The sequence below is a fragment of the Hemitrygon akajei genome, chromosome 6 (assembly GCF_048418815.1).
Source record: "Hemitrygon akajei chromosome 6, sHemAka1.3, whole genome shotgun sequence".
Lineage (NCBI taxonomy): Eukaryota > Metazoa > Chordata > Chondrichthyes > Myliobatiformes > Dasyatidae > Hemitrygon > Hemitrygon akajei.
Window position 1 is genome coordinate 146278316 of NC_133129.1, and position 20562 is coordinate 146298877.

The window sequence follows — 20562 nt, forward strand, 5'->3', positions numbered from 1 at the left end:
TACCCTGTAGAAAAAACCTGTCACATGACCTCTACTGGCGGGAAAATGACATCACTCCACCATTACCTCATGTCCAGTATAACTTCAACCCCAGTCACGTGACAAGGGTACCACTGTCACGTGTCACGGGTACGTAACACCTCCCTCCAAAAAAAAACATTTTTGGTCTATCAAGAACAAAAATTTTTAACAATTACTTACAAAAAAAAAACAAATGTATAAATCATATAACATACACAATATACAATACAGTAGGAGTGTTACAATAAAAAAAAACCACTCCAAAAAAAACCATTGTACATTCAACATCGAGATAGACAATCAGCAACCACATTATCTTTACCTTTAATATGAGTTATCACAATATTGTACTCTTGTAACATCAAACTCCAATTTAATAATCTTCTGTTTTTGTTTTTCATCTTACTCAGAAAAACTAACGGATTATGATCAGTGTAAACAATAAGTGGTTTTTGAGTTGTACCAACATATACCTCAAAATATTCCAAAGCTAAAACAAGAGATAACAATTCTTTTTCTATTGTTGAATAGTTTCTTTGATGCTTATTAAATTTCTTAGAAAAGTATGCTACTGGATGATCAACCTCATCACCCTCATTCTTTTGCATCAATACTGCTCCCGCAGCTTCATCACTAGCATCCACAGCTAATGAAAAAGGTTTTTCAAAGTCAGGTGCCTTAAGCACAGGTTGTTCACATATCATTGTTTTCAATTTTTCAAATGCTTCCTGACAAAACACTGTCCACACAAACTTTACATTCTTCTGCAGAAGATTAGTTAATGGAAGGGCAACATTAGCAAAATTCTTACAAAATTTTCGATAATATCCTACCATTCCCAAAAACCTTCTGAGAGTTTTTTTCCCCGTTGGAGTGGGAATTTCCAAAATTGCCTGAACTTTTGCCTGAACAGGAGCTACCTTACCTTGACCCACAACATAACCAAGGTAAGCCACAGTAGCATGTCCAAATTCACTCTTGGCTAAATTAATAGTCAAGTTAGCTTTTGAAAGCTTTTCAAACAATTTCTCCACCGCAATTATGTGTGCTTCCCAAGTATCATTTCCTGTCACTAAATCATCAATATAAGCATCAGTATCTTTCAATCCCTGAATCACAGAATTAATCATCCTCTGAAAAGTACCTGGCGCATTCTTCATCCCAAATGGAAGAACATTATACTCATATAACCCAGATGGAGTTACAAATGCAGAAATCTCTCTACCTCTGTCCGTTAGTGGAACACACCAATACCCTTTCAATAAATCAATCTTTGTAAGGAACTTTGCTTTTCCAACTTTATCTACACAATCATCTACTCTAGGAATTGGATATGCATCTGTTTTCGTTACAGCATTCACCTTCCTATAGTCCGTACAAAACCTAATACTACCATCAGGTTTTGGCACCATAACACATGGCGAACTCCAATTCGAGTTAGAATGTCTAATAATATCATTCTCTAACATGTATTCAATTTCTTTCTCAGCAAGTTCACATTTTTCCATGTTCATCCTATATGGATGTTGTTTAATAGGTTTGGCATCTCCAACATCTACATCATGTGAAGCTATAGTAGTCCTTCTCGGAACATCTGGAAACAAATCCTTATACTTAAAAATCAATTCCTTCATCTGTTGTTTCTGCTCTAGCTGTAAATGTGCTAATTTCTCATCCATATTTTCCAAAATAGTCGAATTAGGTAACCTAACAGAAACAATGTTAGATTTAGAATGAAAGTCAGATGAATCATCTATCATGTTCCCAGTTAAATCAAACTCATTCTCACTAACCACAACAGTCACAGTATCAGATTGTTTCTCAAAATATGGTTTAATCATATTTATGTGGCAAAGTTGTGTTGACCTTCTACGATCTGGAGTTTTTATTACATAATCCACATCATTAACTCTAGACACAATTTCATAAGGTCCATGAAATCTAGCTTGTAAAGGATTTGTCTGCACTGGGAAAAGAACCAACACCTTATCTCCAGGCTTAAACATCCTCATCCTAGCTTCCTTATCATACCAAGTTTTCATTTTCTCCTGAGCCAACTTCAAATTTTCCTTGGCTAAGCTACAAGCTCTATGTAACCTGTCCTTAAATTTCAAAACATAGTCCAACAAATTAGTATGCACTTCCTTACTAATCCACTGTTCCTTCAATAAAGCTAAAGGTCCTCTAACTCTATGTCCAAACACAAGTTCAAATGGACTAAACCCTAAAGATTCTTGTACCGATTCCCTTACTGCAAATAAAACTAAGTTTATACTCTCATCCCAGTCACTTTCATTCTCCACACAATATGTCCTAATCATATTCTTGAGAGTAGAATGAAACCTCTCCAAAGCACCTTGCGATTCTGGATGGTATGCAGACGAAGTAATTTGCTTAGCTCCCAATTTATAAACTATCTGTTGAAACAATCCAGACATAAAATTACTACCTTGATCAGTTTGTATTTCCTTAGGCAATCCAAAATAAGTAAAGAATTTTATAAGAGCCTTCGTCACAGTTTTAGCTTTTATATTCCTAAGTGGTACTGCCTCTGGAAACCTAGACGAAGTACACATGATAGTCAACAAATACTGATAACCAGTTTTTGTCTTTGGTAATGGACCAACACAATCTACAATAACTTTAGAAAACGGTTCACCAAATGCTGGAATAGGTTGTAATGGAGCTACTGGTGTAACCTGATTTGGTTTACCCACAATCTGACAAGTATGGCACGTCTTACAAAACATCGCCACATCTTTTCTTAAACCAGGCCAGTAAAAATGTTTTAAAATCTTGTCCACAGTTTTCCTTATCCCTTGATGTCCACCTAAAGGCACACTATGAGCTAAAGTCAAAATCTCATTCCGATAAACTTTAGGAACAACCACCTGGTAAACAACATTCCATTCCTCACTTGCAGGAATTGTAGGCGACCTCCACTTTCTCATCAACACTCCTTTTTCCAAGTAATATCCTACTGACACCTTCTCAATTTCACTACCTAGTAAAGCTTGTTCCCTTAATTTTACAATCTCAGGATCTCTATTCTGCTCTGCTATCATCTCCTTCCGAGACAAAGATAAATCTTCATAGTCAGACTTACTCCCAGAATCTTGTTCAAACAACGAAGGTAAGAAAGTTTCTGACACATCCTCAAAACTCGAATCCTGAGTTGAACAGTCATGAGTAACAACCTCATTCTGCACATCAATTTTTTTAGCCATAGCTCTAGTCACAACACAAGAAAAATCTGTGTTAGAATTCACCTCAGGTACCTCTGATTCCATTGTCAAATGCACTTCAGGAAAAACTTGTCCACCTGCCAAGTCATTACCTAACAATAAAGAAATACCCTTCACAGGTAAGCTATGCTGTAATCCTACCTTAACAAATCCTGTAACTAACCCTGACTTTAAATTTACTTCATGTAAACGTACAGGCATAAAATCACTTCCAACACCTCTTATGTAATTTACCTCACCAGTATCACTCTCTTCATTAAACTTCAACACACTATCTAACATCAGTGATTGAGAAGCTCCAGTATCCCTAAGAATTTTTATTGGCACCAGAGTAGATCCTTCTTTCAAGGATACAAACCCTTCAGTTATAAAATGATCATATCCCTTTCTAACTTTGTCAGACTCTAACAAATCCTCATTTGTGTTTACCAAACCCTGTAACTTTACAGGTGCTTCAGTATGTTGCACACAAGCATCCGGAACTGCTTCCTTCTCTCTCTTTTTCAATTTGAAACAGTTAGCTATTACATGGCCAGGCTTCTTACAATAGTTACAAATAAGACCAAACTGTCTTTCCTTCACAGGTTTTCCTTCCTCCTTACCTCTCTCATTAACCTCTAATTTAATTTCTGATTTACCTTGAGTCTCCATATTATTTCTCCTCTTAAAAATTCTACCCTGAGGAAATTTATTCTTATGGATTAAAACATACTCATCAGCTAATCTAGCACAGTCCTGCAATTTATCAGTATCCCTCTCATTTAAGTAGGTCCTTACTTCAACAGGAATGCTTCTTTTAAATTCCTCCATCAAAATCAGCTCTCTCAATGTATCATAGTCCTCATTTACATTTTTAGAAGAAACCCATCTCTCAAAACACATAGCTTTATCATAGGCAAATTCCACATAAGTCTTTTCCACAGACTTTTTCAAACTCCTGAATCTTTCCCTGTACGCTTCTGGGACCAACTCATATGATTTGAGAATATTTTCTTTCACAATATCATAATCTAATGCTTGCGCAGCAGTTAAAGCTGTGTAAACGTGTCGTGCCTTTCCTTTGATTACACTCTGTAATAACACTGACCATTTATCTTTCGGCCACTCTGACATCCGAGCAATAGTTTCAAAATGTTGAAAATATCTCTCCACTTCTGTTTCACTAAATGGAGGGACCAATTTAATTTCCTGGCTAGCAACAAACGGTTTTCTAGTATCAGAAGACTGATTCTCAGACCTTAAATTCACCATTGCATATTCATATTCTCTTTTCTTCTGCTCAGATTCCAATTTACACCTCTCTAACTCTGCTTTACTTTGTTCCAACCTCATTTGTTCAATTTGCAACTGCATCTCCAGATTACTTATTGGAAACGATTCTAAAATCGATTCTTCAAAATGACCCGAAGCCACATAGTGAGACGCGATCTTTCTCTGTATTACAGCTTTTGAAGTAGTTGGCAAAATCCCTTTCAGATGCAACCGATTAGCAAGTTCAGAGACTTCAGTTTTTTTCGCCTTCGCTAACAAATCCGCGTCTGGCGAATCCAGAAACTCATCAATATTCATCGTTGCCGAATACCACTCACAAGCCAAACAAACAAAAAAAAATCGAGCAATCCCCGTTACCAAAACACCGACTCAAAATTCAAAAAAACTTTGTAAACTCAAATAATTCAATCCCGGACGAGCCCCCATAATTATGTTACGTATTCGGGCAACAATAATATAGATGAGTTAGGCAAGGGGTTTTATAACGAATAACACGTTTATTAAACACTGATAACAAACCCCCTTCAAATGTAAACAAACCCAAACAATGATCCGAGCTCAGCTGCTGACAGCTGGTCAGACAGTTCTTAATAGCTTTGCAGTCTCAAACAGTCTTTAAAGTAGTATTGAAAAAACCAGTTCTCCAAAGCGATATGCCGAATGAAAGCAGTATTTTAAAACGATATGCCGACAGTTCAAAAGCTCACGGTACTTTTAAAAGGAGAGACTTTTTTAAAGCGATTTAAATTCTCTTCCACGTCGATGTCCTTCGATTCCCAGCGTCGAACTCCCACGTCGAATTTTATTAAATATAACAACTTAAAGTGACTGACCTCTCTTCCACACTATTCTCAAACCCTTTCTGGTCATCCCAGGGGTCAACAGCGAGAATAGTCAACGAAATCCTTCCGAATGAGGATCAAACAAGGTCGAAGTCAATCCATCGAAAATCGATTTTTCTTGATCTCCAAACTTCACTCTCCATTAGCAAAGAAACCGTTGGCTCTGACCTTTTAAACTTTAGGCATTAACAAAACTTCATTTTTAACTAAACTGCGTCATCCTTTTAAATCACGCAGTGACATGAAGTCATCTTGGCAAATCCAGCCACGAACTGCCCCACCTGACAGGGTGGGTCTTCCTTTTATACCCTGTAGAAAAAACCTGTCACATGACCTCTACTGGCGGGAAAATGACATCACTCCACCATTACCTCATGTCCAGTATAACTTCAACCCCAGTCACGTGACAAGGGTACCACTGTCACGTGTCACGGGTACGTAACACTGCAGCAAACCCTAGAAGGCTTGTAAAGGTTGAAGGTAAAATGAATGCAGCAAAATACAGGGAACTCCTGGAGGAAAACCTGATGCAGTCTGTAAGATAACTGCGACTTGGGAGGAGATTTGTTTTCCAGCAAGACATTGACCCTCAAGCATAAAGCCAATGCTACACAGCAATTATTTAAAAACAACAAAGTCAATGTCCTGGAGTGGCCAAGTCAGAATCCAGACCTCAATCCAATTGAGAATTTGTGGCTGGACTTGAAAAGGGCTGCTCACACACAATCCCCATGCAATCTGACAGAGCTTGAGCAGTTTTGTCAAGAAGAATGAAGAAAATTTGCAGTGTCCAGATGTGCAAAGCTGATAGAGACCTACTCATACAGACTCAAGGCTGTAATTGCTGCCAAAGGTTAATCTACTAAATACTGACTTGAAGGGAGTGAATACTTATGCAATCAATTATTTTGTTTAATATTTGTAATTAATTTAGATCTCTTGGTAGAGATCTGTTTTCACTTTGACATGAAAGTGTCTTTTTCTGCTGATCAGTGTAAAAAAAAAAGCCAAATTAAATCCAATATTGTTTAACAATAGAACATGAAAACTTCCAAAGGGGGTAGGATGAATACATTTTATAGGTACTGTATATGATAGAACAGCAGGCAACAGATTGACTACGCACCAATTTACCTTTCTAGACAATAGAATCATATTTTCTCTTTGTCCATGGTCTTAGATTGTGTGTAATGGCATAATATTATTAAAATATGTTGCTGCTTGTGCATTGTGCACTAGAATTATATAGTTAATTTGTCATCCTACAGACATCCTTTCATTTATCATATGAAAATGACTGGACGGACTGCCACAGAATGAAAATTCCGTTGTGCCATTGTATGAATAGTAGGTCTGCATAATGCACTTGGTATGGTTATTCAACAACTAGATATAGAATAAGTGGAATTTCTCCTAGATTTGCGAATCTCCACATTCAAACAGTAGCTGTAACACAGCCAATAGCATTTGGAGAGCAGGGAAGTCAGCAGCTCATGTGGAGTCATGCGTAGGCTCTGCCAGCTCCTTTCTAATATGGAAGTTAAATGTATTCAGTTGCAGTCAATTAAGATGGTACTTGTAGCCTTCCTTATTTAGTAGGCTACGGCATTTTGCAGGTATCTGCCAGTTCTGTTTGGAAGCAGCACACAGCCACTGTCAATGTGGCCTTGCAATTATGCTTGAACATAAGACCTAGGAACAGAATTCAGCTATTCAGTCCATCAAGTCTGTTCCGCAATTCCATCAAGGCTGACTTTTTATCCTTCCGAACCCCATTCTCCAGCCCTCTCCCTGTGACCTTTGACTCCCTGATGAATCAATAATCTATCAACTTCTGTTTTAAATATACTCAATGACTCAGCCTCCATAGCCATCCATGGCAACGAAATCCACAGACTTATCACCCTCTGGTTCAAGAAATTCCTCTCCATCTTTCTTCAAAATGGATGTTCCTTTATTCTGAGGCTCTGCCCTCTCATCCTAGACTCCCCCACTATAGGAAACATGCTCTCCACATCCACTCTATCTATGCCTTCCAATGTTCAATTGGTTTCAATGAGATCCACTCCCTCATTCTTCTAAACTCCAGTGAGTACGGACCCAGAGCCTGCTCCTCATACATTAACCCTTTCATTCCCAAAATCATTCTCAGGAAACTCCTCAGGACTCTCTCCTGTGTCAGTGCATGTTTTATTAGATAAGGGGCCCAAAACTGCTCACAGTGCTCTAAGTGTGGTCAAGTGTAATTCAAAGCAACCCTCAGCAGATTTCAATCAGCAGCCAACATACAAACGGTTGATGAAGCCATTAAAATAGTTCTGATGGACATCTTTCCTATCGCTGATCATGTTGTTTGACAGTCCAAGATCCACAGATGGTGTTAATAATTTGGCTGCGGCGACATCAAATCAGCATCAGATGTTGGTTGTCATCACAATCTGCCTACTACACGTACATCCAGCTGCCACCGGCAAAGCAAGTGTCAACCCACTTTCCATTTGGCAGTCAGTGTGATTCACACAACAAAGATGCAAGAGTGTTGAACACCACGTTGAAAGAAACCAGAGCTCCCAATGCCAAAGCAATCGGCTTTTGCAGACTGAATTTGCGGGTATTAACTTACCTGGAATATCTAGTTGGCCCAATTTATGTTAATTCTTTCTTTAATTCAGTTCAATTCTCAGTCTAAGACTTCAACAAATTTTCTCTTACACTGCTTTTATTGTGATTGTGTCAAAAGACCACTGAATAGGTTAAGCCAGATTTGAGAACATTGCAAGTGAAACTTAAGGTGGATGTGTTTGAATTCAAAAGCTGTACCAGTTACTGTGATCTATTTCTGTTTCAGAGGAGTCCAATATTTTGCAATTAGACACGTCTGAAACCAGGCTGAGCTGCAGATGACAGTGCAGTAATGCGGACTCTGACATGTAAAAGCAAAAAATGTGATACAGATTAAAAGCAAAGTGCTCTGTATTCACAAAGCGGAATATCACCCAAAATATTGAACCAAACTGACAGTACAAATGTAAGCTTTCAAATATATGAATAAAGGGACTATTTCAATAAAATAATATGATTTTTCTATAGTTCCAAGTTCCTTTAAAATTCCTGACATTCACTTTGATTCTGCTACCTGAATGGTCAGCATCTCTTATTGATAAATCTTTCCTGACATGTAGGCTAACAAACATGAATTCTCAAATTCCTCCATGGCAGGGCTCCAAGAGGATCACCACCTTGTCTTTGGGTTTGAAGACTTGCTCGCCTCAATGACCCAGAGCGCTATGTTGGCTGGAGTCGTGGCTTTATGCTTTGCCTCTAGGTAGGGTGCCCCCTGCCAAACAGGTCAAAGTGGAGAGGCTAGACTAAGAGTGGTCCACTGGTCCTCCAAGTTCAGGGATTCAATTCAGGGCTAACAACCCTGACTGGTAAAATAAAATCGTTACAGAAACAGTAATGAAGTGTCCTTTCACATCTGAGTGCAACGGTATTCCTGAGTCTCCATCCAGGTCTTGCATAACTGACAGTAGTGAAAAGCAAAAGGAAGCACCCGACATGATGAAGGAAGACCTGAACACTACCGTAGATGGAAGACATTTATTGCTGCCCTGAACACCAGCGGCATAACAGGCAGTAACTAAGAAACTCTTTGGCAGGGCTGTGGTGGAGAACCAAGTATGTCACATTGCTGCTGGATGAACCTGAGATTTTAAGTAGCAAGATCTCTCAGGAAGTTCAATTCTTGCACATTTGAAATTCAAAGCAAATTTATTGTCATTCATATGAATGGCTCTAGGGGGTGGCTTGGAATGCCAATCCAGCCATCAGTACAAAATAATCTTTCTCTACAGGAGCAAAACATATTGATTTATACCCTACTTTTGAGCAGCAGAAAAGCTTATTGCTCTAATTTGTTCATTATTCTGAGGCTTCAATCATCCCAGTTCTATTTGTGATCAGATCAGGCTTACTGTTACTATTCGCTTATTCCATGTGCGTAGTCTACTGATATTGACTGCAGAGCTCACACGTGATAACATGTGGTGTACACTTGAATGACAGGATGAATTTATAGAAAGTTAACTCTAACCTTTGGAATTGTATGCTACTAAATAATCTGAATCAGTTTTAGTATCACTGACATACTGTATATTGTGAAATTTGGTTTGTGCCAGCAGTACAGTGCAATATATAAAATACTATAAATTATAATAATATTTATATAACTATTAAACTAAATAGGTAGTGCAAAAATAGAGATGTCGTGTTCAAGATTAATCAGTGATGAACAACAAAAAGACTATCCCAACATGTCTTTTGAGATACTGTATTAGAATGAAAGCATAGATCACTGGACACTTGAATTGGAGACATCTTTCAGACTATGCTCATGACGTTAATGGTTTCTAATTCCTTTCATTTATGTAGTAACAGCTGAGAGAGATAGTGTTACAAGTAATGAAATCAACCACGTATAAAATGACAGGTACTAGCACAGTATTTAGTGGACATTAATAGTAGGTATTATATTTCTGTATAATTAACTGCTTTGTAAAAAGTCACAATGCATAAAGTAAATTTTAAGCAGCATACATTGCCTTTAATAGTATAGTTTTCAAGTGTTCATCCTTTGAATATTAGGACAATCTCATTGGACCCTTATTTGGTAGTGGAATTTTTCATTGATAAAGACATGTAAAGTGAAGCAAATTCCAAAGTACCATGTGCCTCCAACTCCCCACCCAACCCACAAATGACTCTGAGATCGCAGCTTGCTTCATACTGCTTTCTATTAGCAGGATTTGGGTTAACATTTGGAGAAAGGCAAAGGCCTCTGCAAGATAACTAGACAATTTTAAATTATGAATGTAATTATCTTTAAATTAGAAGCCTAGTCCCGTAAATGGATTCTTACTTTATTCTTCTCTTTACTAAAATCAGTTAAAACTTTTTTAAAATTTCATATTCTTTTGAATTAACTCTGGTGATAGAATGTGTAGATTATAATAAATACCTTGCAATTTCATTATAATTTGAATTTGAGTTAATGTAAGGGAATGACATTCATGAATAAATAATGACAGCTGTACATGTTCTGTTATGACTTGAGGCCATTCACTGGGATCTGGCATTAGCTCAAACAGGAAACAGACAAAGAAAGATCTGGCAAACAGCAGAAGCTGCCTAAAAGTCAATGAAGTATTGTGTTGGTTATGGTGACCAGGGTTTAATGAATGTTGATCTATTCTCTGATTTTAGCCAATGACAATGATTTAATGTAAAAACAATTCTAATACTAGTGCTGAAATTAAAGGTTCTTGTACAAGAATGCTATTAATAGCAGCTTAACACACGTCTAGGAGAATTGTCTTCAAAAATGGCCAGTGGTTTAGGATCATCATGAGCCACATTTTTAAATTTGCTAGAGCCCTCATCCTAATGGGCACTATGGCAGGAAGTTTTCTTCTTCAAAGGAAATGTGAGAAATTCCTATCATATCGCTTGTTTACAGATGTTGTCCCAAAGCATAAGTAAAATTAGACTGTTAGCCTTGCTCTACAGATAATGTTGTCCATTGTACTTCATGTGTTTTTGTTCATGACAGTCCTAAGAAGGGAAGCAGGCCATTCATATCCCAGCTTGGAATAGCAACAGTCTGCTTTATTTTAATGAACCATTGGCTAGAAATTCTATCATAGACATTTTTGTAAATTGAATGAATGGTGTGCACAGTCCAAAGTAATTTTTGTTTAAGACTTGGCCCATAGTTATTTTGCAAACTGTTGTTGTGCTTTATTCTCGTTTAAGAATATTAAAACCTAACTTGAAGATATTTTACAGACAGCATCTGTGTGTGCCAGTGCTTTTAAAAGCACTTCTCTGTGGCAGCCCCAGCCCATCAATCCTTACAGACACCTGCCAATATCAGTTAATTTTTACCAATTCTTGTTCTTTTTTTAAATTAAAAAAATGTTCTATGTGTGTGGGATTACTTCATACATATTTCACTGGGCTTGTTGTGCACTCCTCCTCATTTAGATGAGTCATACATTTTGACTTCTTGCTTCTGTTTTTGTTGTTAAATTAAACTGTATGTAAACGACATCATTGTGTGCAGGAATTACAATGAGTGAATAAAATTTGCCTGAGGGTAAATCATGACAGGAAATCTCTGGTGGACAGCACTGTAACAGAAGTCAGTACAAACATTTGATATCAGTAACAAAACACTTCATTTGTGAGTGACCAGCACTAAAAAGTCAGCTGCAAACAGGTTATTGTTTTCACCCTACAGCAGGAGAGTGCTGCACTATTTGATTTTTGACCTCAGGTTCTTTCTCTAGAAATCCCATGTTCCCTATGTGACAATGCAGTTTTCTCCTGGGTGTTCTACTATCCTTCCACATTTTACAGATATGCTTGTAGGTTAATTGAATGCTGTGTAGACAGGTGACAAGGTAATTGATTTGGGTGAGGGAGAATTGGTGGGCATGTGAGCTGGAATAAGTAACAGCGAAGATTGGACAGATGAGAACACTTTGAGATCTGGTAATGGCCCAGTGGATGAATGTGTAATTGCTATGGTCCCTTTTAAGGCCTACCATATTGCTACTTACTTGGAACTATTAAACAGTGCGTGTATGGCACATCTCCCCTGCTGATGCCAGATATTGATCAGGGTTCTTTGAGTGTCAGGCTATCTAGTTTCATTTGCAGAGCATCTATTTTGGATATCTGAATATTATTAGCTTTCAATATGTCTGCTTGCACTATCCTAGGGAAACTGAGAGGCATTGATTACTTTCCGGGAATGTTTCAAATTTCATAGTACGGTAGAATAACCCAGTCATTTTGTGTGCCAAAATATGACTGCAGGTTCATTTAATTATCCTTTATATTTTAACGTAATACAAAGAGCATGAATTGGCATCTTGCTACAAAATGGAAAATACTTTTCCCAGTTTTCAGGTGAGAAAGTGGTTAGGAGAAATTCCTTCACTCAGACTTGAGTAAATGGAAATGGAAAATAGAAAGTATTCTTAGAGATGGTATATATAATTATCTGGATAGACAGGGTCTGATTAGGAACAGTCAACATGGATTTGTGCATGGAAGGTCATGTTTGACAAATCTTATAGAATTTTTTGAAGAGCTTACTAGGAAAGTTGACGAGGTTAAAGCAGTGAATGTTGTCTATATGGACTTCAGTAAGGCCTTTGACAAGGTTCCACACGGAAGGTTAGTTAGGAAGGTTCAATCGTTAGGTATTAATATTGAAGTAGTAAAATGGATTCAACAGTGGCTGGGTGGGAGATGCCAGAGAGTAGTGGTGGATAACTGTTTGTCAGGTTGGAGGCCAGTGACTAGCGGTGTGCCTCAGGGATCTGTACTGGGTCCGGTGTTGTTTGTCATATACATTAGTGATCTGGATGATGGGGTGGTAAATTGGATTGGTAAGTATGCAGATGATACTAAAATAGGTGGCGTTGTGGATAATGAAGTAGGCTTTCAAAGCTTGCAGAAAGATTTAGGCCAGTTAGAAGAGTGGGCTAAAAGATGGCAGATGGAGTTTAATGCTGATAAGTGTGAGGTGCTACATTTTGTTAGGACTAATCAAAGTAGGACATACATGGTAAATGGTAGGGCATTGAGGAATGCAGTAGAACAAAGTGATCTAGGAATAATGGTGCATAGTTCCCTGAAGGTGGGATCTCACGTGTATAGGATGGTGAAGAAAGCTTTTGGTATGCTGGCCTTTATAAATCAAAGCATTGAGTATAGGAGTTGGGATGTAATGTTAAAGTTGTACAAGGCATTGGTGAGGCCAAATTTGGAGTATTGTGTACAGTTCTGGTCACTGAATTGTAGGAAAGATGCAAACAAAATAGAGAAAGTACAGAGGAGATTTACCAGAATGTTACCTGTGTTTCAGCACCTAAGTTACAGAGAAAGTTTGAACAAGTTAGGTCTTTATTCTTTGGAGCGTAGAAGGTTGAGGGGGGAACTTGATAGGGGTATTTAAAATTATGAGGGGGATAGATAGAGTTGATGTGGATAGACTTTTTCCATTGAGAGTAGGGGAGATTCAAACAAGAGGACATGAGTTGAGAGTTAAGGGGCAAAAGTTTACTGGTAGCATGAGGGGGAACTTCTTTACTCAGAGAGTGGCAGCTGTGTGGAACGAGCTTTCAGTAGAAGTAGTAGAGGCAGGTTTGATTTTGTCATTAAAAAAAAAAATTGGACAGGTATATGGACAGAAAAGGAATGGCGAGTTATGGGCTGAGTGCAGGTAGGTGGGACTAGGTGAGAGTAAGCGTTCAGCATGGACTAATGTTTCTATGCTGTAATTGTTATATAGTTATATGGTTGTAGAAAGGGATGTTTTAGTATTATAGGTAATTCAGATGAAGTCAAGTGTATCTTTTATAAATATTGAAACAGGAGTAAGTTATTTAACCCTTCATGCCTGTTCTAACATTCAGTGAACCTTGCTCATTTCCATTTATCGTGTCCCTTGCTTATCAAAAAGCAATCTCAATTTTTCAACGCAGTTCAGGTTTAAAGTAAATTTTCTATTGCAGTGAAGGATATAAAGTATATCTCTCATATAGCATCAGAAATAATTTTGAATAGCTCCAACACCGTGCTGACCATGAACTGAACAATTCAGCTGTTTCAAAATGGTGGACGGAAGTACTTTTGGCATTCCCCTCTTTTAAAGTTTCTCTTTCATGACATTTGTCGGGAGATGTCCAAGGTTACAGCTTGTCACATGAAAGGTCGTAGTGCTGAATTACCGACTGCTAATGCCTGGTGGAAAATATTTAGATGTTGTTTGGAGTGATGGAAAGGTTTGAATAATTTATGAGTAAAATAGCTAATGAAGTGTTTAATTACATTCTGTTCAGTTAGCCTTTTTTATTTACAAGAAAAATAAAATCGGGTAACACAAAGTAAGTGTTTTTTTTAACCTTTGATATATTTGAATGTTAGAACGGCAAAACTCAGCATCTATATCAATCCATGCACACACCATATGAGCATTTGTACCAATATGATGCACATTCTCCACACACACACACACACACACACATGAACACCCTCTCTCTCCCTCTCTCTCACACACACACACACACATACACACACACACACACACACACACACACTCACACACACACATGAACACCCTCTCTCTCCCTCTCTCTCACACACACACACACACACACACACACACACACACACACACACACACACACACACACACACACACACACACACACACACACACACACACACACACACACACACACACACACACACACACCCCCCCCCCCCCCCCCCAACATAATCTGGACCATATCCAACACAATCTGGGCACACCTGTCTATATAAACACCTCCCCCCATAACTAGGAAAACACAGTGGTGCAGTTAGTAAAACTACTGCTTGAGAACTGTAGTGACCCAGATTCAATTCTGGCCCCCAGTGTTGTCTGTGTGGACTGTTCATGTTCTTCCTGTGTGCAGATTCACCCTACCATCCAGAGCTATGAAAGTTGGTATGTTCGTTAGTCAATATAAATTGTCCCTGTTGTATTGGTAAGGAGGGGAGGGGTGGAGCTGAAGGGAAAGAAAAAGTTAAGATTAGCACAATTGATGTTTGACATAGACTCAATGGGCCAAACAACATTCTTTGTGTGTACTCTATGTAGATAGTATAGGACATTTGGCTGTTTCTTTTTTCACTGGTCCAAATATACACTTACTACTGGCTAGAAACCCATTCCTTTCAGTAGTACTGAGCAAACTGTATCCCACATCAATGCATTGTGCTTTGCCTCTGAAATCCATTCCGTAGGTTTCAACAGAGATGATTTTGCGAGGGCATCCAACATGCTGACAATTCTATATAATGTTTAGCGCTGCCAAATGCAAAGGAACTTTGAGTCAATCCTGTCATATGTTTAAGCTAGTTTTCAGTTTCAGTAAGCAGATCAAAACATAATCTGGATCTGTATTCTCTGCTAAGTGTGGATTAATATAAACTTGTTCTTGGTTTTGCACAGACAGGGAATATGTAAAATAATAATTTAGAGGCAAAAAACATTATTTTCCTCTTGAGGAACATATATCTATTGTATATTATTGTTAATTAATCATATGTGCATCTATTATTAAAGTCTAAGCCAAGGTTTGAAATGTTGCAGTGTTGCTTCTAAAAAATGTGATGACCATACCATAGTAAAACTGAAAGTTTCAAAAGTATTACTTGGGATACTTTTCAAAACCTTACTTTGTCAGGACCAGTGAACATTCTGTGAAAATTATAGAGAGCTATAAAGCCTCACCTGAAGCAGTAATATGTAAAACATGAGAATAGTTTTAACTTAAGGGCAGAACCAATTGTGGATTATTACAGCATTGAGGAGAATGAAGTCCTAGAGCTCATGGAAATACATGGAACCAGTGAGCCACCTGCACCCATTTGCTGCTCAGCTGATTTTAGGATTGCGCAATATCAGAATTCAAGAGAAGCCACAGAAATATTTTAAAATTTACCTTTCCTTGGAACTTCCCTGGTGGTCTAGGTCTGATCTCATCATTTCTGGCCAAAATCTGCATTCACTTCCCAATGTGTGCAGTGCAGCATTGCTTTTGTGTTGTAAAAGGCAACTGCTGCAGTCTGAATTAGGAAAAGATAAACAGATTATTCTTCAGGAAGTAGATTAATCTATGCTTGAGGTTGGCAAGCTTCAGAGAAATTAGGTAAAACATTGGTGTATTCAGCAGATACAGTTCTTAGAACATAATGCTTTTTTCCTTGAAAGCAGCATGCTATTTTCCTATAATTTTTTTCTTTTTGCAGGCGGTGTAGTGAAGGGAGATCAAATAATGGCTGTCAATGGGAAGATCCTCATTGATGCTACCTTGCCTGAAGCTCAGACGACATTGGCAAAGTCATGGAATAGCGGTGGTGTAAGTATTTTATCTATTATTTTGGTTTGTTTACTCCCTGAGCAAAAAAAAAGAGACAGTAACATTTTCAACAAATGAATAAAGTAGATCTAAGATATTACTCAGACTCTAAATTATTGTGGTGTCTTCTTCACCAAAGTGAAGAAACCGTAAATAAGTATTTCAGTGCCATTATCCAGAGATGTTAATTTTTATGTTGACAATGACAAAATTTAGGTTCTCTTTACCCACCACCTTTCTCTATCTCTTTATACCTGTATTATCAGACTAATACCCTACATTACTGTGGGGACAGCACAGTAGGTGTAGCATTTAGCATAATGCTATCACAGCTCCAGTGACCCGGATTCAGTTCTACCGCTGTGGCGAATGATTTTGTATGTTCTTCCCGTGACCGTGTGGGTTTATTCCGGATGCTCCGATTGCCTCCCACATTCCAAAGACGTACCAGTTAGTAGGTTACATGGTGTAATTTGGTGGTCTGGGCTCATTGGGCTGGAGGGTCATGGTACTGTGCTGTGTCTCTAAATAAATAAAAATAATAAACTCAGCACCTTTCAGGTGTCCTTCTGCACTCCACTAATTTTTAAGGTGCAATTTCTGCTGTAGTGTGGGAAAAGCTACTTTTTCGACATTCTGCTTTAGCAGAGCTTTGCCAAAAATTGGAAAGATTGAACGCACATTGTGAAGGAGGTGGCTTTATCTTTATCTTCTTGATTACTCTAACTGCTTTCCTGAACATCACTAAGTAGCATGTTTACAATTTTCAATTCTGTTTGATGTCATGTTATGCTTTTCATCCCAGACCTTTCTCATTCACAAATGTTGCCTACTTGCATTTCTGAAATATTTCACCAATGCTCAGCTTCCACGATATGATGTCACACCCTAATATTTGCTGACCAGCATTGGTTTTTATCCATTGACATCCAGTGTCAGCTCCCTGTATTCATATTGACTACAATGTCACTGAGAAGCATCTTGCTGTCTTTTTCTATTCTAAGCTGCAATAGGCATGCAAGCTGTAATCAGCCTTAATTCTGCAGTAATTGCAGTAGTGAATCTATCACTAACGATAGGTATTGAGTGATTCGGACAGTTACATCCAGGGTCCACAAGGGGGCAGATAAATACAGAAAGCAGGAGGTTGCTATCCAATTTGCTGTTGTGGGTTCCAGAGATAGGACATTATATATAATATGTGATGGGGATTTGTGCAATATACCCCTTATACACTTGAAAAATACTGGAAAAACATTTAAGTATGAAATACATTATATCTTAAATATTGATTACTAGTAAATGGTCTCTTAGGCACTGAAATTTGATTTTGTAAGTATGGAGTTCCATTTTACTTGAAGTTTTTTTTTGTTTATGTATTCTGAATTTTTTCCCTATCTTTTATAGTTGTTAATCCCATCCTTTCCTTCCTTTGTTTCACTTTCTGTTTGCTAAAAATAACTGAATATGGTTATTGTAAAGCAATACACACAATGTGCCGGAGGATTTCAGCAGGTCAGGCAGCATCTGTGGGTAGGAATTAACAAACCACATTTTGGACCGAGACCCTTCATCAGGACTGGAAACCTCAACTGGTTATCCCCATCCATAGATGCTGCCTGACTTGCTGAGTTTCTCCAGCACATTGTGTAAATTGTTCTAGATTTCCAGCATCTGCAGTACCTCCCCTGTCTTGGTCATTGTAAAGATCTGTTTGTATTGAGATATAAGTTGTTTTATGCCCCGTTCACAATGGTCCTAACTCACTATAGAGGATGCTGTACGGTTATAACTTAACACCCCACAAATGACATTTGGATAGCTGTACATTTAATTTTGCAGCAGACTATAACATCCAGACTGATGAGCTGGTTAGAAACCAGAGCAGCAGTTCGTCATTTCTTTGCACTGCTCTTCATGAGTCGGTTGGTGTAGTTTGTACAAACGTGAGATTGAAATCGTGTAACATCTTCCTTATATTTCTGACACACAGTAAACTTTATGTTCTATCACACTTTCTTTCCTACTGTTTTTTTTTTCTTGCTGTCACACATTTTTCTCTTTGCCATAATTTTCATTACTTCTATCTCATCTATTCTGCATATACTCACCTCCCTCCCATTTAGCATATTTTCTCTGATTATGCACAGTAGTTGCACATGTTCCATAACTGGTGTACTGAAAATCGATCTCTTTTTAAGCTAATAGTGTTTATAGAGTGATTACAAACAATGGAACACCTTGGTAATATCCATATTCATGTTTGCCCATATTGTCTGTTGAGAACTATATCGGTCCAAGGGTTGATGTTAATCATGATTTCCATGTCAGTGCAAATAATATAATGATTTTTGTTTTCCTTTACACATTTAACCAGTGTTTAGTGTGACAGGAAAGAAAGTAACAGATGGTGAAAGACTGAAACCTTTTCTGATTAGTGCATGCTGAATTCCAGCTTTCAAACTCTTTTACAGTTATTCAGCAACTGTTATTATTGCAGGTCCCAGATGATAAGGAGCACATGTAAAGTGATGGCTTTTTTTACTAGTAAATTTTAGAGAAAATTTGCATTTTTATGATGCTAACTATCAGCGTCACCTAGTAATGTAAAGAAAACCATACTTAAAAGCTTTTTTAGGAGAGATAAGCAAATATTTAGTTAGAAAATATGTTTGTTCAGGAAAGGCAGAGAGTTATAAGGTGAGTAAATGCAAAGAGTCATTCATAGCCAACTGGAGCCATACAATGATTATTCAAAAGGAGACAGAGGAGAATTAGAGCTGAAAATAAGGATGGGTGATGTCATGTAGTTAAAAAAAATAAAACTGTGGATGGTAATTTCAACTTCAGGAAAATCTGGGAGATCAAAAGCCAATATGAATTGCTTGTAACTGTTGCACCACTAGGCTTCTAATATTTAAAATCACATTGCTCTTATTTCTGAGCAATGTGATTTAAAATCACTACTTTCCAAATCATTATTTTCCGTCTAATATTTTACATTCTGAGTTTGCAAAATAGTTTATATGAAATAGGTTTTGACCTGATGAGAATTAAAATGCACAATCTGAAGAATGTGCACATGAGCTTTGGGTGGAGTAAAAGTGATAAGAAAATCAAAGGTTTCTCTTTGCAGATCCTATACATGACTTTTGTCTCTAATATTACCTTAACACTCGGATTACTGTTGACTCTCACCTTATAAAAGTCAGGTTTTGGACTGCTTCTGAAAAAAAAGGCATGATTAGTACCCCTATAATATTTTATCTTTTCACAGTTACTGTAGTTTGCTGACTCTGAATCAGTTCCTTCCTTTAGTGATCCATTTGAAATATTCCTAAGGGCAAATGAAAAATGACACTTCTACAGCATCTAAGAGGTGTTGCATAGCTGCATTGGAGTGTTCAGTCATGAATTGGTGGTTATTGATTATCTATTTATCCAATTATCTATTTTGGTTTCTGAACATCAACCTTGGATAAGGTAGGTTTCAGAATAATTAGGGTAATAAAAGCAAGAAATTGAAGTGAATTTTCAACTCGTGTCTCTGAGAATATTAAATTTGCTTTCTTTGTGAAACTACTCCATGTTTATTCCCATTAATTTCAACATGAAAATCCATTCATTTGTGAAATAATTGTATGGACTGTGACAAGTATTTTAACCAGGAATGAGACTGAATCCTGTTATCTTTTCAACATCAAAATTATGAAGGCAAAATCCTCTTCTAATTCTTTGGAGATTGAATCGTTGTTTCCTTCACAGTTTGACCAAACTGGTTAATTCAATGCAAAGGTTCATCTTTATCACATATGTACAGTATGTTTCCCTGCACATAATACAGCCAAATTAAAAATAAATGTTAGCATTAATTTTGTCCTTGACAGCTTCTGCTATAAAATTTCCATCATATTTCTGTTTCAGGACTGGATAGACTTGGTTATAGCTGTGTCCCCACCCAAGGAATATGAAGATGAAGTGTAAGTTTACTGCCAGAGTTTAAGGAGCTTTTATCTTTCTTCACTACAGTATCTATAATTGAATTTGTAAATTATCCATTCAGACATTTATGAAAACTTTACTTACAAACATAGTATTCACATTTAAAATTATTATTTTTAGTGTTACTTCAACACATGCTAATTTTCAGATTTAAAGTACAACAAATAACTTGAAGTGTTTCTGAGTAAAACATTTTATTTT

At 37.4% G+C, this 20562-nt stretch overlaps 1 protein-coding gene across 2 annotated transcripts in view; it reads left to right on the forward strand.

The window, feature by feature from the left end:
* The window catches only part of ush1c (Usher syndrome 1C), a 191396-nt gene that overhangs the window by 169185 nt on the left and 1649 nt on the right, over positions 1-20562 (forward strand). For both annotated transcript variants that reach the window (XM_073049471.1, XM_073049472.1), the window contains 2 exons: positions 16250-16359; positions 20284-20339. In XM_073049471.1, coding sequence (XP_072905572.1) covers positions 16250-16359; positions 20284-20339 — 166 coding nt within the window. The remainder of the gene's footprint in view (positions 1-16249; positions 16360-20283; positions 20340-20562) is intronic.